The sequence below is a fragment of the Saccostrea cucullata genome, unplaced genomic scaffold (assembly GCF_032062105.1).
Source record: "Saccostrea cucullata isolate Sc308-1 unplaced genomic scaffold, CSIRO_AGI_Scuc_v1 ctg159, whole genome shotgun sequence".
NCBI lineage: Eukaryota > Metazoa > Mollusca > Bivalvia > Ostreida > Ostreidae > Saccostrea > Saccostrea cuccullata.
In genome coordinates, this window is record NW_026936852.1 from 671,335 (window position 1) to 696,051 (window position 24,717).

The window sequence follows — 24,717 nt, forward strand, 5'->3', positions numbered from 1 at the left end:
ATTATTTAAAGTTTGATGTTTGAAATATGCATGTGTCTGTGATCATTGTATATAAAGTTTTATGATTTCCTAATTGCACACAGTGGATGAGCTCCAGCATTGTATTGTTCTACCTGAAATAGTACTACATGTACAATGTATGTACTACATATCCATAAGTCTGTGTTATTAATTATTGCTCACCACTGCATTATACTTTCTTTACTTTGAAAATATTGGCAGTGTTTTATCACTTTGTTGTTAAACTCAAAGGGAATTGGTATGAAAATGTAATAACCTGTGAGAAATATATATATTTAGACAAAAACGAAGGATTAAAAAAAAATTGGGGCTCTATTACTATATGAATATTTTCTCTCAATTACCTGTAAACGTTGCTTTTTACACTTTGTTTTATTTTCCTTTTTTTGTCTTTCAACAAATGTGATGCTTTAAAGAGTAATGGACTGGGTGCAGTGACATAAAAATTATCTCTGATTTGTAAGTTTTTACATCACACACTGCTATAAAATTCAAGAATATTTCATAGAGAAAGCATAAGTTAAGAAAGCATGGTAATGGAAGAAATAAATTCCTTAACACCTGCTTTTAGTTTCTCAGGTTAGAAAAAAAATTAAGAACATTGTCATTTAATTGCAAGGGTTTTAGATCATCCATTCATTTTTTCACAATGTGTGTATTGTTTATAGGCTTAGTGATATTGGTACATTATTTTTGGTAAATTAATTGATTTAAGCAACATTTTTTCTTTATTGTACATGTATATGGATTTAAAGTGGACTCCTAGAAATTTGTGATTTTTCATGACACAATTGTAGAGGGTGTTGAAAATGTAAGATTAATGAGTAATATTTATGTACGATGTTAAGTTTATTTATTCTGAGTATAACTTTCTGCTTTGATTTCATATTTTTTCTTTTTTTCATTCCAGTTTGAAACATTTGTAATGAAAATTTTTTATTGTTGTGTGTTTAAAAGGTATTTTAACCATCTTAATTATGTAAAACCATTATCCTCTGTATACATGAATTTATTTTTTTCAAAATAAAGGTTGTCATCACATGGATCTTGTCTTTGTAAGATAGGTATTTAATGCAAAGATATAACAATAGACGGACAGAAATGTACTGTCTTAGTATCATGACATGGAAATCCTCAGTAGAAATGTGCATATTACAGTATTTGAATCAGAAGTTTCATTATCATTTAAGAATGTTTAAAAAAGATTAGGTTTGGAATGACATTTCAATAAACAATACTGTAGATATAAAAAAAACCAAAACAAGTGTTTCTAAAACACTAGCCATATCCTATCCCCCATCCCCCCTGAGTAGTTTTTTTTAATAAGCGCAGCTTTTCTGAACATCTTGTGTCCGATGTTTGGCTGTCTAACTGACAGTTAACGTTTCAGATTTTCAGCTTTTCAATAACCACGAGGCCAATTTAACTAAAGTTGAAAATTATGACTCTACATAGAATTTCTCAAAGCATATAATTTGTTGTTTTGTTATTTCCCAAATTTTTCAAAACAAGGACGGAGACTGAAGCGTATTTGATGAAGAATAGAAGATTATCATCGTCCATTAAATAATACAAATTTTGGAACAGAGCAAACACAGACCTTTAAAACACCAGGCGTAGGATTAGGTGCCCTTGAGGAATGAGCATCCCCTGCTAACTGGTCATACCCGCCATATGCTCCTTGTCATGATCGGAAATTAAAAGGAAAAAAGTACTGTTCGTATGTGAAAGGATTGAGGTGGGTGCTTTTTCTACTGTGACCAATATTCATTTCTTTAAGCATTGAAAAATCTTTCAGGTTGTGGTTCATTTCGGGGTGACATACACTATTACTTACAACAGTAGACTTATTTAGTTTGATTTGTGCTTCTTTCTCCTTGTCACCTTATTCCACCTCTGGAAATATCCGGATTCGTATTTCGTGTACTGTTCATAGATTTGCATTGTTTGTATATTGTTTGACATTGAACACTTGTTTATATACTTTTTTCATTTCTCGATTTCAGACAATCTTTTACATAAATCATTCATTATACATGTATATGAATGATCTCTTTAAGGTTTTTTTAAGGCATATTTTTTCTATGTCTATGTAGCACTAAAGTCTTGTAATTTATAAACATTTCGTTTTCCCATTAATTATTATAATGGATTAATTTCATTTTAAATATTTTTAATAATTATCAGCTAATTTTACGCAACAAGGGACTGTGGAGCCAGTCTTACGTGTATATTGATTTCTCAGTGGTATTAAGTTTATTTTTTTAAGTTCATGCATAGATAAAGAAGATATATCAATGCTTAAAATTTGCCTAAATTTCTTTATATACTCTCTCCGTTAAAATTGTAATACATCTACACCGTTTGCCTATTTTGACCTAAAAGAAAATCTTTACAATCTTTAAGTCTCTAATCATTTATGAAATACGTAACTAAATTTCAACAGAAAGCGACACACTTTCGAAGATTTCTTAAGTTAACAGTTTTGTATCAGTCAATTACGATCTTTGAACAAGTCTAGTGAATAAATAAATACTTTTTGTACAAATTTTTGTAAGTCATTCAGCACATAAAATTGTAACATTGATATCAGATTCAATTATGAAAGCAAAAAGATATATCCTGCTTTTATTATTGAAATAGATATTAAAATTACAATTTGTGCACTCAATGCCTAACGAAAATGTGAGAGCAGTGCATTTGTATTTATTTATTGCCAACACTGGTATTTTCGTAACATAGATTTGGTCTGGTTTTTAAACATACTCAGAGGGTCGGGCAAAAGCACAGGCACTTGTTTTTGTAAAAAAAAAAAATCAACGAAGAGTATTATGATAACACAAAATACCCTACTTCGGTCCGAATTACACGGAATACCCCCTCACCAGATTCGAACTTACTTACAATTTCAGGGCAAACGCTTTGACAAACTTTCTTATTTGGGTTGAAAAATTATTACAGAAACAAGTACCTGTGTTATTATTATACTATATATATCGGTTAGAAAAAGTTGTATACAGAAACAAGTGCCTATGGGCAGAAATTAAACATTCAATAGGATACATCTAATGTATCATACACCTTCAAGTTGAATTCGCAAGTAATAATTTCATCAACAAAAATGACTTTATTTGTAAAGTGGGAGGGTGTATAGTGATTGGGATGTTCGTCCGTCTGTACGTCCGTCCGTTACGTTTGTGGTATTCATCCCTAATTCCCGACTCCTTTTATACCACTGAATGAAATTAAATGATCGAGACTTTCATAGAATCTTTGTTTCAAAGTGCCATTGTGACCTTCTATTCTTCTTTTTGATCGGAAAAAAATTTCAGGTTTCCCATAGCAAAACATGGACACTGTCATTTTTTTTTCTATAATATTGAAGGGTACTCATCTCATATCGGCAATTCCTCCTATACCAGTGAAAAAAAATTTATTGATACTTTCACAGATTTTTTATAACATAATGTCATTTTGCACCTCCTATTCTACTTTTTTGATCTGACACTTATTTCAGGTCCAAAGCAAAGCAAGAACTTTGCCATTGTAATCATATGGGAGGCCTGTTATCATTTAAAGAGCCCATTTCTCATAATACCTCTTGTTATTATGTAATTTGGCAGTAGAAATGGGAATGCTAATTTGTTGGTGTAGGAGTTGTGACCTTCTGTGACAAGTTTTCCTGAAACTCAACTTGTATTTCATTGTGCAAGTGGTGGCGTCTAAGCATGAGTTAAAAATTCTCGAGAGGAACGTGAAACAACATACAATCAATCAATCAGTCAATCACTATTCAACAAACGGGGTTTTTGTGCTTTATAACAATAAACACCAGGTACACTCACAATTGCAAGATATTGAAAATCGTTAAATGAAATATATGGAGATAAACAGTATTTAAGCTCAAAAGTCCATCAAACAATACAAAATAGGAGTAAAGCAAACACAGATCCCCCAAAACAATCAGAGGTTGGATTAGATAAAATGGAGGAGTGAGCATCAAAGTGGAGGTCAAACCCTCCGCGTGCATCCCTGTCATGATCAGGAAACAACGGAAAAATTTGTCGACAATTCAGTGTGTATAAAATGACCTACATTTAGCAATCAGTATAACAAACGTCAGTCAGAATTTGTTTGCTGACAAGATCATTGTATTGACCATAGAATTTAAGAAATGATGATTGTAAACGAGACTGTTGATATTCTTGTTTCAGCAAGTTGTTTGTCAATAACTTACCTCGTTCATACGTAGAACATGCTCTCACGTATCGAATCAACTGAGAGTTATAAACCCCGTAAGCAGGTTTTGAAGGTACATGTATATTGCTGCATAAGTAAGGTAAGTTTACGGGTAAGAATTAAGTCATCACGTTAATTATGAAGTTTGGTTGTCAGATTACCATTTACATCTTTTTCAGGTAAAATATCTAAATATTGAACAGATATGTCAGACTCTTTGGTATCTTTTATTTTATTCTTTTAAATGGGATATATCGTATCGACATAGAATCGACGTAGAAATGGAAATGACCATTTTTAATGGACAAGATGTCTAAATGTCGAGTTGAAGGTCACATCAAGTGTTTTCATCTTTTTACGTATATGACTTTGGACAAATTCTGCTTCCTATGACTATAAAAATTGATCTGCTAATAACGGAACGCAATTGGTACCAATAAAAAATCTAATAAATTGTTTGAAGACCCTGTCACCAAAAACCACATAGATATTGTCAATCAAAAACTCAAGCATCTTCTTAATATAAACTTCAGAGTACTCGTGTTTATAATCATAATGTGTGTATAATCAAAATGAATTTGCAAATGACCAATGACAAGGTGAGTAAATTTACGAGTTCCATTGCTATTAGAAAAAAAAGCAACTTTCGATGATTTAAAGAATCCTGGACTTTAATTAAACATAAGAAATGGTTGTATATAAAGTTGAAAAGTAATGTTTAAATGCTGTTGATTTTGGTAAAATTTTGTGATTTCAAATCTTCCAAAGTTTCTTAGAATTTATAAGTATCCACATCTGATTTATACCACTTCTTGAATATATTGTTGCACATTACTCTTGAAAGTTTCTCTTTCATTACTGCTATTTTTTTAGTGAGAAGTTGAACATTTAATTGAACCCCTTAAACCCGTTATGTATCTCTTTTTTTGTAAGGATTAAACTCAAAATTAAAGAAAAGTGCTGGTATTTTTGTGTCTTGTTTCTATTTTTGTATTTTTCACCAAGATATATAATGTCATCGGAAGTGAGCATACAACAATGAATTTTATTCATAATCTTTATGAAATGAATGGGTTTCAAATTTTCCAAAAGTTCCTTGGAATTTTAAAGAATCAACATCTGATTTACATTACTCCTCGAATACATTGTTGCACAAGACTCCTAAAGTTTCTCCTTCACTACTGTTACATGTAATATTTTAGTAAGGAGTAAAGAAAGAGGCTTGAACAATTACTGGAACCCGCTATGTATCTTTGTAAAAATTTCTCTTAGTGTAAGAATCTAGTAAACCAATCTTTAAGCAGCTGTCTATTGGTATGTCATAACCAGTCTTCTTCAAACAATCATTAACAGTAATTAAGTCATTTTTGAAAGCGTATAAACGCTGGAAAATATGTTCCTTTACTTATCATCAAATTTTTGCAGCCCAAAAATTCATTTTAATATAAGACTTAAGGTTCTTTTTAGGTTTACGAAAACCTAATATAGAATTTTTCTAAAAGAAATATTTCATATTACATTTTTCTTTTGAATATGGAAAGCTATATTCCGCTCTTAAATTCATGCGAAATACCGGATAGCGTTTTTTTAGAGGATGTTAAAAGAGCTAAATTCACTTTCAACCCCACGTTTCACTGAAGAAAATGCAGCTAACACGATCCGTCTTTTCCTTAAACTTCAATATGCCAATAAAGGAATTGATGTGGTTAAAAAAGTAATCATGCCAAGAAAACTTACGCATTCTATCCGGAGAGGGAACTCAATAAAAGCCGAATTAACGTTTATGTATGATTCTTCCCCAGGGAGGTGTGCGCGAGGCAATTAATATCGGCAGTTTTGAGGGAGAGATCTTAAGTTTTACTGGGTTTTAAACAAAGGTAGAAATACTAATTATTAGAAGCCTTTGCACCCCCCCGTTTTTTTTTGGGGGGGGCGGAGGGTGCATCTATACCAATTGCTGATAAAAAATTTATATAAAAAGAATGTTAGAATTAATTATAGTAAACTAATTCGTGAATAAAAAAAAATCTGCCTCTCAAATTTTAACGTATTTACATATCAAAATATTTTTTTTTTCTTATTATAAATTAACATCGGGTATGATGAACTTGGTAGTTGTGGAAGTACTAAGCGTCTAATTATTGGAAAAAGGGTACCAAATTCCCGGAAGTTTACATCATTTCCTGGTTAAACAAGATGAAGAGGAGTACTTAATGGGTAGACGTGACCTGATTGGCTACATAAATATTTTCATTTTAAAGTAGAAAAAAATATCAATGATTGAAATAAATGGTGGAATGTATCAAGTTTATTTTTCTTTAACTAAGAAAGCTGATAACCTAGAATCCACCCCCTGAAATCTGCTGCCGTAAATTGTCTTGCCTGCGTTTGGGGAATATGGGTGATTTGCATCAATTACACTTTCATTGAGTCCATCGCTTTGGAAAACCGGACGGGGTTTTTTGGCATGATTTTTACATGTAATCACAGAAGGATCCAGTCTTGTATTCCAAAATATTTCAAGTTAAAGACTATACCTTACAAATATACATCGACTATTGCTTCCAAACTTTTCAATTACAAGAAAACTTTACATGGCCTGATATCGAGTATCTTAAACATAATCCTCCATCGTGTTCATGTTATAAATATAGTCCTGCTGGACACGTTATTATAGGTGACGTAAATAGCAATTATTTTAAAAGGTCCTAAATATAGGGAACCCCGATCCTTCAACTGGCGTCGGAATTTCATGAATATTATGGATTCTGTTGTAAATTACGCCAGACGATGAGTCAGATATGAAAAGAAGACGTTGACACTTTATCAAAATGAATTAAATGTATCACATCCATGTTACAATCATGTATTAAAAGATATAGGGGCAATATGAAAACCATCTATCCTTCTGTATTCAATAATCCAGAAGTGAAACAAGAATTTCATAGATTACATGATCAGTACGTATTGGTCCCTGCTGACAAAGCAGGCAACAACATTGTCTTCGGTTGTTAGGTTCATTATATAAATTGTATTTTAGAAGAATTTGGATTAATTCTGCAAGTGGTAATCCTACTTACACTCATAGCTCTCTTTCTAAGGAGGAAATTCTTCAAAGTCATATGTCAGTTTTGAATATTTTTAATATTCCACAGAACCAAAATGAATTTGAACTACCATATATGTATGCTGGATTCCAAAACTTTATAAGAATCCCTACAAACAAAGATACATAGCGGGTTCCAGAAAATGTTCAACCAAGCCTCTTTCTTTACTCCTCACTGAAATATTAACAGTAGTGAAGGAAAGTACTGTGCAACAATATATTCAAAAAGTGGTGTAAATCAGATTCGGATACATGAAAGTTGATTGATTGATATTGTTTAACCCCGAGTTGGCAATATTTCAGTCATATTTTTGCGTTGTGACAATAGATTGGGATTACTTGTATAATTTTTTTTCCCGAAGATGTTTTTCATACTTAGTTGTTAGTTTATTATTTATACACTGAATCGACGACGGATTTTTCCGTTATTTCCCGATCATGACAAGGAGCACACGGCGGCTGTTTTGAATTGTTTTATAGACTTTTGATCTGGAATACTGTTCGTTATTTCCATATGTTTCAATTATTTATTTCAATGAAAATTAAACGCATTATACAGTGTGTAGATTGACATAAGAATATTGAAAACTATATTAGAACTTTAAAAGAAATTATATGATAGCCTTTTCTTGTTTATATTAAGAGTATTTTGTTTTTTGTTTTTTTAAATTATTTTTTAGTCTGACTCATATTTATTTGTTTAACAACTTATCTAAAAATATATCATTTATATGCTTGTGAAAATATTCATCACTGAACTAATGAGATTTAACATAAATTCGATGTCAGTTAATTAAATTTTGATAAAACATCGGATCATTATTCTTTATTATTTGAATATTTTTCGTATTCGAAATATAATCTCATGCATCAAATTAGAAATCATTTCACAGTTGCATTGTAATCTTTTATATTAATAAAGTTATATTTAGACATATTTTTTTATTATATAATCCAATTTGATAGTTTAGTCATGATAATTTCTAGAATGTTGTATTTTTTTGCATTTATGTACCTGAATTCTATCACAATAAGAAATCAGTTACACATTTAAAAATGATAAGGAACATGTAATTACTGATACACTAGTGAAAAGGTGATGAAAAAACGTTAAAGAATGAGTGAAAGTTCACTGTAAAGCGACTGAGAGGTCATTGAAAGAAAACTGAAATGTGTTCGGTGAACAGGGACTAAAAGGGACCTGAATTGCTGAAGGTCACTGTTATGTAACTGCTTAGAACCATAACATTTTCTACAGAGCAGGCGAAGAAGTGTCTAAATACTAAATTCATTCTTTTTAATTTAAAATTCTTAGCTTGTCCAGTATTTTAAAACCAGTTTTTACTGCCACAGTTAATGCTGGTCCTCCATTTACCGAAGTTCGTCATAATGAAAAGGCCCGAGTTCTTGATATCCTGTATTATTTTCCTTTTTGTCACACCCTGTTGAGTTTATGGTCGTGTTTTGGTCTTTCGTTGAATCCTGAAGCGTATTCACCTGCTTCGAGCTTTGTTTTCTACAAGTGTTTTTTCTTGCATTTCTGTAACTTATACACAAAATATACAGAAAAAATGAAAAGAAATACATGTAGTTATTTACTATCCAGAAAAAAAGAAAACACTGGGAAATATTTGTTTATAATTCATTATCTGTTTCATTTTTAGATAGATCATGTATATAAGTTTTTATTTAAAAAAAAAATCACAATAAAAACTTACCGCGCAATAAAAAATATGTTGAGCAAAATACTTATAAAAAGAAATGTGATAACACCAAACATAGCTGAATAAACCTCAGTGATGTTATTACTTCCCTTTGAGGGCTGGTTGATCGCTTCAAAAGAATAGAAAAAGAAAACAGATAAATATGTAACAAAAATAAATAATGAAGTTTTTTGGTCACATTACCCCCTCCAAGGAAACAGAAATGCATATAATTAACTAAGATGTTTCTAATTTTTAAAGAATTTTTCCGGCTGGAATTTTTACTCTTTTCATATTATAATACGACCGTGTATTTTATAGGAAAGATGTTTGTCCTTGTTTTATATTCTACATGTAAGAAGGGAGTACATCAGGGGAAAGATTTAGAGTTTATTTATTGTGCATTTTTACGCACACGTGCTTTCATTTTTATACAATATAATAAAATTAACCTTCAAATTAATGATATACTAAGTATCCCGTTCTCTAATTCGAGATATGATTTATTTTCAATCAGGACGCTAATAATTCCTTTTTCTTATGCTGTAATATTGTCAAAGCACTAACAGTTTTACAGTAATAAGTATTACTTATGGTGCTTTTGACCAAGAATTTTAATTAGTATGATAAATAAGTTGTAATAATTCAGTAACTATAATAGTAATTATGCTTAGACCAAAACATATTTTTATACTCTCGTTTCCTGTCACCCGACCTACCCTACATTTTACTCTCCGACCCTAAAAAGCTTTTTTTACGTTTTCATTTTCGTGGGATATTTTCCTGAAATACTAAATTTACCAAAAATATATAATGTTTCCGCAAATGAGTCTCAGAAGCGTTTGAATAAAAAACTTGGGCAGAACTGTCAAACAAGCCACCAGGGGCCACCTCTCTCACCAGAACAATTGGCTAGGTAAAAGCAAAAATCAGTTCAATATTGAAAAGTTTAAGTATTAAAGTGGGTTCAGGGGAGGGGGTTGGGGTATTTAATCAAACCTAAATCTACACTTCCTAAGGATGCTTTTGAATTGATATGACACATAATAGCTTTGTTGTTTTTAAGATGATTTTTTTTATTGCTATAGCCTTTATATTCCTTTACTATAGATTGCAGTTAATTGTGAAGTTTTAAGGTTACATCACGATCTAGTTTGACAGCTGCGCTCTAGGTAAATAGTACACGCCTCCTAACCGCAAGCTTTACGACTGGAAATTTCATCTAATCGCTGACTGGTTGTTCGTACAACAGACTATTTATGTGTCAATGTTGATAATATGAGTTGACCAATCACGTGAATTGTTTACGCTGGATGCATCTGTCGAAAAAGATCGTGACGTAATGCAAAACTTCACACTGAACTGAAATTGTTAGTACTATAATTAACTTTAATGGCTCCTTTATTCTCCTGATTGGTCATGATTTGAACAAATTTAGATCTACATTACCTTTTTCGATATTTTTTTATTGATGATCAATCATGGCTTTGTTGTTCTTGTGAGGAATTTTGACAGTTTTACCCATGTATTCCTACGTAAAACCTTGTTTACCCATTGTGACCCCAACTCTACCACCGGGGCTCATGATTTGAACAAACTTGAATCTACACTACCTTTTTTATGCTTCCATATAACTATGACCGATCATGGCTTTGCTTTTCTTGAGAAGAAATCTACTTAAAACTGTGATATCACCCACTGTGTCCCACCCTACCTCCCGGGGGTCATGATTTGCAGAAACATGAATCTACACTATCAAAGGATGCTTCCATTCAACTATGATCAACTATGGCTTTGCTGTTCATAAGAAAAAGATTTTTTAAGATTTTCCCTATATGCATTCCTATGTACAACTTTGATACTCCATAGTGCCCACACCCTACCCCGGGGGTCATGATTTGAACAAACTTGAATATTCACTACCAGAGGATACTTCAACATGAGTTTCATCTTCCATGACCCAGTGGTTCTTGAGAAGAAGATTGTTCTAAAGATTCCTAATTATCTACCATTGAAAGGGGTGTGGCCCTTCATTTAAACATTCTTGAATCCCCTTTACCCAAGGATACTTGGCTAGTTTGGTTGAAATTGGCCCAGGGTTCTTAAAAGAAGATGAAAATGTGAAAAGTTTACGACAACGACAACAACGACGGCAACGACGACGATAACGACAACGACAACAACGACAGCAACGACGACGATAACGACGACAGACAACGGACAAATTCTAATCAGAGTAGCTCACTTGAGCCTTCGGCTACAGTGAGCTAAAAATGCATAAACATTGACCATTTATCATGTTGGCATGTTTGAGATCAGCAAGTATGTTGTCTCTGATATTTCTACTCTGTGTTTATTTCAAAGAACTTAAAAAATACATCACAAGAGTAGAGGATACATTTACTTTATAAATCTTTATTAACAAATTTACTTTGTTACATGTAACAGTTAATATTCAGTTTTCTTGATATTACAAGTTTTGTGTTCTGCATTCATTGAGTTTTGAAAATATGTTTTTTTCAAAATAATTTTTCCCGTACCTACCCATACCCTATGTTTTTGGTCAGGGGATAGAAACAAGAGTAAATTTTCATTTACCTTATCCAAGCTATCTTTAAATTGGATTTTTCTCATAATGTTCGTAATATTGCATGGTGATTATACAGACGTACTTTCGACCTTTCTCTTTCTTTTTCATTCAGAAATCAAATTAACAACAAACTGCATTAAATATTTTTATGAAAGGCTGTAATACTAATTAAAGCCATATATCTCAAGCCAGATCACTTTCATAGACTTTAAATAATTTTTTTCCAAAATTTATTGTCAAAATACCTCTAATAGCCATTATAGATAAAACTTCTTTGGAAAGGCAAATCGACAGAGCATGTTTATTAAATGTTTTAGAACACGACGCTATGGCATGTTGAAAACTGTTTTTAAAGGGATTCGAGTAGATTATGCCCTGGTATACATCCTTTTTCGGTACAAGAGTCCACAAAGAACTATATGCGGTATACTGCATATCTTTGCCCCACAAAAGTCAAATTTTGAAAAATTCTTGAAATGTGCTGAATTCTATAATTTGTATTAGAAATATAAATTTACAGAATATGTTATAGTTTCAAAGTAGTTAATTGACAATTTTTGTTTTTATGACGTCAAAAACTAGTCCGATTTTACATTATTTCTTAGAAAGATGACAAAATGGACAAAATTTCAACAATTTTAGCTTTAGAATTTATAGAGCGCGTTTGCTCAGGAATAATATTTACATATTTCATTGATATTATCATTCTACTCATTATATCAAAATATTGATCATGATCACACCTGCGCTCGGTGATTTTTACTAAAAATATCGACATAATATATAAATTTTTCTGTAGAAATCATGGAAATTTTAAATTTACGTCATTTTCGTGACGTCATTTCAAACATATGACGTCATTGCTTATGAAAATATTCAGTGCTTTGAAGTCAGCATATATCCCCCTGTTTAAGAACATAATTAAATATTTCTCCGTCAAAGTTTGATTTTGGGGGCAAATATTAGTTATTACCGAATAAAGTTCTTTGCAATTTACTTAACAAATTGCATTTCTGTTGTCGATTTGTGGAAATTTTGTCTGTCTTTAACAATAAAATGTTGAAATCGTAGATTTTCATAGTGATCCCAACGAGAGAGACAAGAAGCTTAAACGCCATTACAAGGGAGAAGCCATGGAGCAACTTGAAACTGATGCAGAGGAGGCGGCAGTACGGGTAGAGCAAGTGAGAGTATACAAGATACATTGTATCAGTATCTGGTAAATTTAGAGGAAACACAGGAAGACCTATCAAGGACAAACACGGAACACTGCTGACAACAGAAGGAGAACAAAAAAAAACAAAAAAAAAAACAAAAAAAAAAAACAAAAAAACAAAAAAAAAAAAACAAAGAACAACAGAGATTGGCTGAATACTTCTGCGAAGTACTAAATCGACCATCATCTGGTGAATTAGTTGTCATACAAGAAGCCACAGAAGATCTGGACATAGATTCTAACCCAACAGCTAGGTATGATATTATGGATGCAATCAAGAACTTTAAGAACGGGAAGTCCCCAGGGTATGACAATCTTGATTCAGAGTTATTGAAGACAGACCCTGGAATAGCAGCCATCATCCTCCAACCACTGTCTACAGCAGTGGGATGGAGAGAAAGTACCTGAAGACTGGTGTAAGGGTGTAGTTGTCAAGATCTCAAGGAAAAGAGCACAGATCAAATGCAACAACTGGAGGGGAATCACTCTATTGTCCATGCCAAGTACGATCGTTGTTCAGATAGCCATCAAAAGAATGTCTGATTATGTTGACGCTGTATGGAGGAAGAAGCAAGTAGAATTTAGAAAACATCGAGGATGTACCGACCAGACCTATGCACTCCGCAACAAAACAGAGCAATGTTCAGAGTTGCAGAGACAACTGTATGTTAACTTCGAGTAATTTGAAAGAACATTCGACAGCATACACCGAGAAAGTCTTGGAGCATCCTATTTCATTATGGTATTTATATAGAGAAGACCAACAGGCTGCAAACCGGACAGTAGGTGCGGCTACGCATAAGTACGAAGAAGACGGAGACAATGACACTTTTCGTGGAGTTGCCTGTTCCTTGTGAATTGATGGACTTCGCCAGACAGAAAATTTTACTTTATTCACACAAAGGAGGGCATCCACAGCAGAATGGACAAGGCCAGGAGAGTATATTTAAAGAAATGAAGAACATCTTAAGGTCTGCACAGTACAGCACCACCACCAAAATGAAGCTTTCCCAGAGCTGTATTGTATAAACTCTCTTATATGGATCGGAATTCTGGCGAGCAACAGAGACAAATTAATCTTAGAAAATTACGATCCTTCCACACCTAATGCCTCCATCAAATAATCGGATTTTCTGGACTAAGAAAGCTACCAATAAAGACATTCTGAGCAGGCGCAAACAAGAGGACATAGGTACCATCGTTATAAACGCCGATAGAGATGGATAGGACATGTTCTCAAAAACAAAAACCCACCGGAATTCAACAACAAAAACAGCACTGCATTGGCTCCCAAAGAGAAAAAGAAAGAGAGGGGGAACAAGAACATCATGCCAACACATGAAAGCGAGATGAAAGTCATGCTGGGGATCATAGACGAGGCTTACCCAGGATAGACAAGAGTGGAGAAAGTTTGTTGCTGTCCTACACATCACAGGGTGCAAAGGACGATGAATGATGATATATATTACAGCATATAAACTTGATATTTTTACATGACTATGTCGACATGACCCCAACACGTATACATATATTTTTTATGTTATATTACATATAAATATACATAAATATTTTACTTACTTTTGCACATAGGTCCTGTAAAAGATTTTTTGCATCCACTGATGCAAGTGCCATTGTAATAATCACAAGTGTCATTCAAACAATGATCACTACATTTGTTGGTGCAGGTACTTCCCCAAAATCCAGGCTCACATCCACGATTACAAGTACCGTTTATTGCGTCACAAGATCTATTACTACATAGAGACTGACAGTTGTTTTGACACGATCGCCCCCAGCGACCTTCTTCACATGCGTCGCATTGGCCATTGGAATGGCACATTTTCCCTAAACATTCAGTACTGCATCCTGCAAGACAATATTATAGCCAATGCTTATACTTAAAAAAAAACTGATATATCAAATAAAGTTGAGTAAATTGATGCAAGTTTTATTTATCCTTACACAGACATCATACAAACTTTTTTTTGATTATTTTTGAACGCGAAAGTATAAAATTATTGCAACAATGGCAAAAATAAGAGATAAGTTAACGTTCAGCTTAACTGTTATATGGTTTCTTCGTCACACTAATATACGAGGGTTGTACAACAAGATTGCCACTTTTCCTAAGTATTAAGAATAAAATTAAAATTTGTGAAATTGCAAGGATGTGTCAATCAAACCCGTCTAAAAAATTGAAGTTTTAATAACTTTTAGATGAAAAAAGATTTTTAATATATTTTTGTGTGATATGCTATTAAAATATATAAATCGTAATATTATACAGAAATATTAACTTCAAATCTGTGTCCATGAACCTTTAAGTACAAAATGGCATAATGAAAAAAAAAACAGGACTGAAATCAGAGAAGCGTAAAGTATTTAGACAGTGTAATAAAGATGGGCAAAGTTCTCCTTAACCTCATTTTTAAATTGATATTTTGCTTGAAGATAGGCAAGTTCTCTTTTATGTGTACATGTGATAAAGACGAAGTAAACACACATTTCTTGTCCACATGATTTGAATTGTATCTTCCCAGACCCATGTTGAAGATAATGCATGAAATATAGAGATACTAGTAACGAAAAGTCTTCAAGCTTAAAAGTCTATTAAAACATTACAAATCGGGAGCAGAGCAAACACGACCTTTAAAAGTTCATTGGTGGGATCAGGCGGCACGAAGGAGTAAGAATCCCCTGTCGACAGGTCAAACCCGTCGTGTGCTCCTTGTCATGTTCTGGAAAACTGAATGAAAATCCGTAGAAAATTCATTGATAAATAATGACCTAACAATTGGTACGACAAATGTCAGCAAGCTTTCGAATTAATGATAGACGATTTTCTTGACAAGATCATTGTATTGAACATAGAACTTGTGTATTCCTGATCATATTTTCAATTTACTTGAAACGTATATATATTTGATTTTTTTTTCATCGGAACAATACGTTAAATTTGATAGATACGTTTCGACCAAGAATTACAATTCAAAAAAAAAGTCAATGATTTAGAAATATATACATTTGTGGTATCTCTCCATTATATAAACATACAGAGAGAAAATATCTTCAATTCTGTATGAAGTTTGTCAGAGGTCAAAGGTCAATACGTGACCTAATCACACGGCGCAATAATATCTACCGGTACATATATTATAAAATGACCTGCTCTACTTGTTTTTCATGTATAAAAATGAATAAAATAAGCAAGTAAAATGATAATTATTTTATTTTAAATATAAACAAGTATTTCATACAGTTTTTGGGCTATCGATTCAACCTGTGTACATAGAGAAAACTAGGAGCCTAGCGTTTGTTTACATTTTTCTTCACTTTTGTCAGCTGCACAGTCTCTGACGTTCACCCTTATTTTTTGGATAGACCTTTGGTTAAATTTTCTTGATAAACTTTTACCTTATCTTTAAATTTTACTCACGATAAATGTTTAAATATGTTGGAAAATATCTTTGCAATCATGCCATGAACACCTGCCAAACACCTCGGCGTTTTCGTAGTTCAATGTAAAGCTGTCGCCAGTGTCTCCGTGTTTATCAGTGTTTTACAATAAGTATGCCTTTAGTTACTGAAACCATGGAATGTTTTTGATCAAATTGCAAATTAACTGGCTCGGACAAGTGTCTCAATCCATCGGATCCATCCATCCCTTTTCAGCGACCGAAATTCCTCCAACTTTTTATCATCGAACTTCGGACGTGTTTCTTGTGTCTTTTCAGCATCGATTATCATTTTTTCACGAATAAAATATTCCCAGACAACAATCTGTTCACTATTACTGATCACAAGTAGCCTTTCACTAAATATTCCCTTCGAAATAGATTCCTTAGCCTAATGAATTCGAAGCGTAACCGCCATGCAAGCCTATTTATACCTTGCGTCATTTTTCAAAATCTACGACGGACGGTTAGTGCAATAATTTAAATCGAAAATATTCAACTGTCTGTCACAAATGTATATATAAGTAATAAATAACAAGTTTATAAACTTCAATGGGAATTGAATTGGGTCAGTACGTGATCAAATCTTCTGAGAAGGCCTTCGGCCTTCACAGGATTTGATCACGTGACCGACCCACTTCAATTCCCATTGAAGTTTATAAACTTGTTATTTATTTCTTAATTGAAGCATGAAAAAAATCACACTTCACTTACTTGAATAAGGGGAAAACATATGCATAACTGAATGTTCTTACCATAAACATCAATTTCACAGATTTCTAGCATAGGTCCTGCTCCTTCCTTCGGATTTTCAGGAGCAGTGTATGTGGTTTCTATGATGACGTATTGAGCTGTCTGTTTACAAGGAATGTCAATCACAGCAGGGGGCGTGGCTGGTGGTGTACTATTGTCCTTGTAGCATCGAAAACTCTGTGGTGTTGAACAACCTACAGATTTACTAGTATTTGATACGTCCAAGTGGAATTGTCGAAAACGGTTAGGTCTCCAGTTATAATCTGAGTAAAAAAAAATCAAAGTGATCTGAGACATCTGACATAAAAAATAACTGCATGGTTAAATCAACTTGCATGCAGATTGCAGTATTTACATGTATATGTACCCTTCCATCTAAATTATACTTTTACGTATTATTTTTTTTTTTCATGAAACTCTAAAAATGATAAATTATTTCTAAATACATTCAACAATGCAGAAGACAAGCGTCCCTATGGCGTAAGCGACATTTGGTAACAACCCATATCAGACCTGATAATTAATTGGTGATGTCTCCCTTGCAGAGAGTTCTTAATTGTACATTATCATTTTGTTATAACAATGTTGTTTTTAAAATACAAAATTTGAAGTGTATACAGAAGCTATTAATATCAGATCAGAAATCGTAGCATAAGTCGACTTTGTGAAAACATTCGCAATTGTGTCGGAGTTTACGGCCAGTAGTAAGTGATAAGAGCTTAAGGGCCAATTTTTAAATCTTTTCAAGCAGGCACTTTTGTCGATTATAAAAATTAAACACGTACATGAAATATAAATTCCACAAAAGATCAAATTTCACCAGATACTTAACACTCAAGAGTACTCATTTGTTTATATTCGATTACAGAAAAGGTTGTTATGAATGCATTTCATTTTTAAGTGATAAAGTATCTACAAATTCATAATGTTGTCTTTATTTCCCCCAGCGTTATATTACGCCCCTTGGCTCCAAGAAGGTTCACCAGTGGAACAGACCCAGGATTTGCATATGGAGCTGGGCTTTAAAAAAGTTTTTGTTTATCATACATAAATTGGGTTGAACAGTAGGCATACATGACCTGGTAGTTTGGGGTCAAGGACAGATGCTTGGGATGCAGCACGGAAGGTCAAAGTTTCAATGAAACTCCTACGAAAAATCTATTAGGAATAAAACACGCATTTTGATATAATGTATATTGATGTTTGACATTATAAAATTCTAAACTGCTAAAAGAAACATTTTTTCCAACTCATAAAAAATTTCTGATCTGATCCATAAATCTATATCCAGCTTCAAATGTCAAAAATAGTTATTTGTTGTGATTAAAACAAATAACTAAAACATAATGATGTGGTCCTAGGTCCCTAAATTCTGTACAAAACAGAGAAAACAGAAAATTTTGTGCTTTAAAATTGTAGCATTTTTAAGTAAATGTGAGTTTCACGTTAAAATGAAGTAATAAAACTATCTAATGGCAACTATAAATTGTAAAGAAGACCATCCTTCCATAAATAAATTGAATGAATACATACCGAGATTGATAAAGACAAAGAATCTATTCAACGTTGGAATGTTTCCAAGTGAATATCATTTAGTATAGTTCTGCATTTATAAAAACTATTTTTATATTACATGAAAAATTAATCCCCTACTGTAGTTCAGACGTTCTACTCTAGCTAGCTACCACCAGAGTTGTTAAACTTCGAACAATTTAAATTTGCACTACTTTTATAAATTTACTAGTACCGAAAATCATGATTCAGTATTCGACTAGAAAAAGAAATTGCAAATTACCTTTTTACTGAGTTATAATTTTGGACTATTGTAAATTTGCCTCTGTTTTGGATGACTAAATGATTATTTTTGCACCATGGAATTTTCACAGTGAATTTATTATAAAATCTTCAAGTGATTCATCTCAAAAATGAAAAATTTGCACTTGAGATAAAAAATCTCTGAACTAGCCTCAGCGGGCTTAGGTAGATTTAACTTTCAAAACATAAATTCAACAATAAACATTAAAAAATGCAGAGTATTTACCATTCCTGTAAAATATTTTTACAGAATTCAGATTGTAGTGCTTTCCTAGATCCACCTGGAACCAAGCTTGTTTTTGGTAAAGCGCAGTATGTGCACAAGAATAATAAGTTTGGCTGTAAGAACCGTCCACAGCTCTTGTTGCAGAAAAGCCTGGTCTTTCTGAGCTTTGAGTTACCTTTATGCCTTGTTTTCTGCATAGGTTTTCTTGAAAGAAAATAAGATCAAAACCGCTTCAAAAATAGTATATTTTAAGAGGTATTGCAAAGCAACATGCAATTATGATATTCATTTTTATACAACATCGACTCAGTTTCTGATCTAAAAAAAGATGTGTTTTTGAAACACTGATTCCCTCGTATGGCAGCTTATAGCAAGGGTTGAAATTTCTCAAATGCAAGTCAAACTGTAAGGTCAAGGGTCAAAAGATCGACTTGTTGTTACATGTATAAATAGGAAGTTCTTGTCACTATGAATACATCTCTAAAATATGAAATCCCATGAAATTGCTGTTTAAAGTTTTTAGGAATGGGGAAACTAACGTCAGTGCCAAAATCATTGGTATCCAAAGGTTTTTTTTCACCAAGAATACACTTGCGAAATAAAAAAAAACCTTGCTTACTGTTAAAAAAGTTATGGCCAAGATTAAGGTTTTAAAAAGTGGGTTTAATTCTAAGGTCAATGTCAAAAGGTCGAAATTGTTGGTATTCAATGAAATGTCTTGTCACAAGAAATACATCTGTGAACTTTGAAAGTCCTACTTTTAACTGATAAAAAGTTATTGCCAAGGTTAAAATTTGATATTTTTTGTAAAAGTATGTCAAACTCCAAGGTCAAGGTTAAAAAGCCATATATGTTGGTACACAGAATATGGTCTTGTCACAAAGAATACACCTGTGAAATATTAAAGCCATAGCCCCACCCACTCAAAAGTTATGGGCAAGGTTTATGTTTTGCGGACAAACAGACACATACAGACATGTATATCTAGACAGACAGACGGACGGACACGGCAAAAACTATATACACCTAAATCTCGGATACCGGGGCATAAAAGTTTTAAGACTAAAGATGTCTGATCCGATATCTTTCATTTGATAAGATTACAATTAATTAAGCACTTAAGCACCACCATTCATTTACAGTGTAAAATTTTCTCATTTTTCCATAGTAAAAGAACTCGGAAGGTATAAAACTTTTTTTGATATTTGACAATGCAACGACTTTCGATAACATACATTAACACTAGCTGCATGGTTTCGCTTCAGTAGTAAACATTTGCATTCACGAGCGAAGTTACAGGAAAAATATAATGAATCGCGAGACTACATATAGAATTAAAAACCGGAGACCATACAACGCCTAAAAGTTGCTTTATCAAAGTAGGACCAAATAGAAAGGTCAAATTTTTCCTCAAATTCAAATTTTCTGAAACTTTGACATTTTGTTCTTGGATACAAAATCTCTCTTTATGTATGATATGAAAGAAATTCAACCGCACATTTTTTGCCCACATAGTCTGAAATATGGCCTATCAGACCCCTGTAAGAAGATTGTGAAATCAGACATTCTACTTGAGAATGAGCCTTATTTTAGAATTTTCTATTGATCTTTTGCAAATTTGTGTGATACTTTTCATAAAGACCTTTTTTGTTACTTTAAATCAGTAAGTCACATTGATACTAGAAAATTTGGGTAAAATATTAAGTAAAATAAAACATACATTGTTTCAGAAACTGAAAATTCTCATGTAAATATTCGACAGTTTAAGTTTTCTTAACAGAAAATGTATAATTCAATTTTTTAAAAGAAATCAACAGAATGATTCAAATGGGTCCTAGAATAAAAATGTGTAAAAATAAAGAAAATTGAACCGATGGTTTCAGATATTTTGGCGATTAAAAAAATCAATGGCAAAAAAACTTAAAGATTCAGTAGATGGCGTCACAATGCTTGACCTTTGACCTCTTGATATGACCTTGAACTTTGTAGTACATAAAGAATAGACACTCCTTATATATGTGTCCAAATATCACCCCTCTATTATTTATGGAACAAAAGTTGCACTGCATTTTATAACAGAGTGTTACATGCGTGTTTATTGCACTTAGAGAGCGTAAACACATTCCAAAATGTAAGCTCACAAGTGACCAATATATAGGTTTCTCTGATTTTTTCACAAAATATAACGCAAATATGCCAAAACTTATTATTTTTCTTTCAGGGATTTTTCATTGTTGTCAATATAGTAATATTTTTCTTTTTTCCTCCAGTACTTTTTAAGAAATGGGTTAAAACAGAATCCACGGGTGTTTTGTCCTACCTTAACTGATGATTGAGAATTTTTTTTGTAGGGTCAGAGTCCAGTATCTCATAGGAACGTTCGTCTGGGACTTGTTTATGGGCCTCCGCCATGTATGTCTCTTTATCAAGTGCTTCTACCGTAGAGCCTTTGTTTGCTTCCTTAATTACAATGTCATCCTGATTCTTTAATGATTGTAATGCAGATTTCTCTTCCTTACTCGAATTGTCGGGGGCCTTGTCTGGCATTGAAAGGAGTTTCTCAATGTCTGACTCAACGGCGTCTATGTACGACTCCGGGGCTTTGCATTTGCCCGTTTATGTTCCCAGTCACTTTTTGTCCGATAGAGTTTGTGTCTCTCTAGGTTCTGCATTTGTTTGGGAAGATTCATATGGATCATCTTCGAAGTCTTTTCTAGAGAAGTGCTTCTTGAACCGCAGTCTCCGAAAGAATGCTCGAATGTCCTCTCTGACTTGTTTTTCGCCTACTTCATGTGGTGTTGGTAAGAAATTAAGCCCATTGAAAAGAAGTGAGGTCTCCGACTCGAAGAGTGAAACACTAGTACTAGATTTATTGAGCACTTGGCAGACGGCAAGAGTTCGTAAGGGTCCTCACTTTGTGATTATTTTTATGCGCTTGAAGCGTCTCGAGTGGGATTTGCGTGCTTTGTTAACTCTGACCTCTGACCGGTTGTTCCTGATCTGTGGAACACTATCTCGGAAAATTTCTTTCTTTGAGTCTTGTTGAGATAAATTTTAGGGCCATATTATAGGTGTGAATTATACTATGGGTTTCATGAAGATCGGCTAGGGACATGCTGTAAGACATAAAGCGGGATGGTTCTAAGAAGGTGATATCACTCCGAAATTGTCCTAACATTTGAGATCCCAAGAGAGACAGAGTGATATCAGTTGTTTAGAACACCTCTTTGTAATAAATACCCAGCGTTCTTAAACTAGGGATTGGTCCTATGTTAAGGTTGATATCAATCTGGAAACCTTTAGATATAACGTCACACTCTTAGTAGGTCTGTAAATTGGAGAACCGGTGTTCATATTTGATTGATTTTTCGTGTCAAAGGCGTCGGGGCCGGGGGGCGGAAGGGGGATGGGGCTTAGCCCCCTTTTTTTGCAAAGATAGACATCATATAGGCATTAAACATTTGGAGGTAAGTTTAGCCCCCCCCCCCCTCCACACACACACACTCAAGTTCGATCTTACCCACCCCTCCACAAAATAGGACTTTCGTGTTTGGACATATCCCACCCTTTTTTTGCTTGTCATGTTTTTTTTTTGTAGGTCTGATTTTTTTTCCTCATTCCCCTAGCCCCCCTTTCAATTTGCTTTCGACGCCAATGCGTGTTGTTTCTTTAGAAGATTGTTGGATTACTTTTAATTGACATGTTTAAAATGAAAAGCTTATGACATGACAATAAGAGCAAGCATTTCAACTGAAGGAGAGTTAAGTCGAAAGATTGAATGGAAGAATGAACAAAATACCTTACGTGGTTAAAATAGAAACACAACTTGCAAAAAGGAAAAAAAATGTCTTACCTTACTAACGGATTGTCAACCGCTATCACCAAAACTCTTGATAAAATGTTTGAGAAAAAATGAGATTGGTATCAACGTCTATGAGACACTCAATCCTAATGACTGTAGACTAGGACAATGTTATCTACTTCCTCAGATACACAAAAAGGCATGACAGGTCGTCCTATAGTTAGCGCATATTGGACATCCCACGAAGAAAATGTTTGAATACATTGATTTACATCTCCGTTTACACGTAGAGAACTTGCCATCTTATCTCAAGGACACCACAAACTACTTAAACAAGACGCCCTCTACTGGCCTTCTACATCATACCCTTCTCGTGACTTTAGACGTCACATCTTTGTACACCAATATCCAACAAAATGAGGTGTCGAAGCCTGTAGAGAAATCTTAGATGGTAGATCCATACCAGTTCCTTCCACCGAGTCTCCTGTTAAGCTCCTTGAACATGTATAACAACTTCATTTGTAATGGATAACATAACATACAGTTTAATGGTACTGCTATTGGTACGAAAATGGCACCATCTTATGCCAAATTTTTTGGCAGACTTGAAAGCAATCTGTTACGTCAAGCACCATTCAGACCCCTTAGGTGGTTGCGTTTCATTGACGATGTAGATATGAAGTGAGTGGAATGTCGCGAGACCCTCGAGGCATTCATTTCGTTCGCAAACACCATCTCAGTCTATCAAATTTACGGAAGATGTATCTAATTCGCAAAAATATTCATAGATAATCTAATTCGCAAAAATATTCATAGATACTACATCTACCCTGATTGATGGTGAAATCGAGTTCAGTCTCCACACGAAACCCACAGATTCCCGTCTATATCTTATGCCGACTAGCTGTCATCCCCCACACACATTTAAGGCGTGTCTAAGGGTCTAGCCACCAGAATTTGGCGCATCTGTTCATTTCCTGTCTTAAACCAGGAACCATTCGGTCTCCTTAAGTCCCACTTATGCAAGAGGGGCTACAATGCCCGCACTGTACAAACTGACAGAAGAGATAGGGCTCTCATATTAAACATGTGTATTGCCAGTGACAAGACCTATCTAAATACAGTGTGATTTTAATCTCGTGACCTTGAAGTTTGATCTTTTCAAAATTGTTAATTTTTCCTTATAACTTCTGATTGATAAGAGAAAGGGCTTTTATATTTGACATAGATTACCTGTGACAAAATATTTCCGAGCATACTATGATTTCTGACCCCTTGACCTTCGAATTCATGATTGACCTAATTTTCAAATGATATTCAGCTTTGGTGATACCTTCTGAATGACATAAGATACGGCGTTCATATTTGACACAATATGCCACAAATAATGACATTTAACCTACAAGGATGCCGAAAGCTGGGGCCGTAATTCTTTGAATTAATTTGTTTTATCTGATATATTTTAATTTGATGGAATAAGAAAAGATTGCAGTATTTAGTATAGTAATGAAATATTATTACATTGTATTTCTTACCTCTGTTCTTCGGGCACATTGTAAAAGATAGATAATAAAAGATAATTACATGAAAGAAAATATAAACATACAAACCATAACAAGCAGATCTTTCAAATAGCAACAGAAAGCACGCCAAGTGCATGTGCCTGGGAGCCATTGTACTGTTTATTCGTTTTTAAAAGATCCAAAAATAAAATGTTTGTGCACATTTAACTCAACTAATACTAAACTAAGATTTTATCATATTTATTATGCATGAAATATTTCACAGCTA

The 24,717-nt window shown here is 33.4% G+C and overlaps 1 protein-coding gene across 1 annotated transcript; it reads right to left on the reverse strand.

Annotated features, from left to right (window-relative positions):
- Positions 1 to 8,475: 8,475 nt before the first annotated feature.
- LOC134246727 (uncharacterized) lies at positions 8,476 to 24,707 on the reverse strand. The gene is made up of 6 exons (XM_062729083.1): positions 24,537 to 24,707; positions 19,125 to 19,328; positions 17,086 to 17,346; positions 14,454 to 14,741; positions 9,085 to 9,199; positions 8,476 to 8,906 (listed from the first exon to the last, which is right to left on the reverse strand). Exons 1-6 carry the CDS (start codon positions 24,598 to 24,600, stop codon positions 8,738 to 8,740), a joined length of 1,101 nt encoding a protein of 366 aa, XP_062585067.1. The 5' UTR covers positions 24,601 to 24,707; the 3' UTR covers positions 8,476 to 8,737.
- Positions 24,708 to 24,717: the final 10 nt, after the last annotated feature.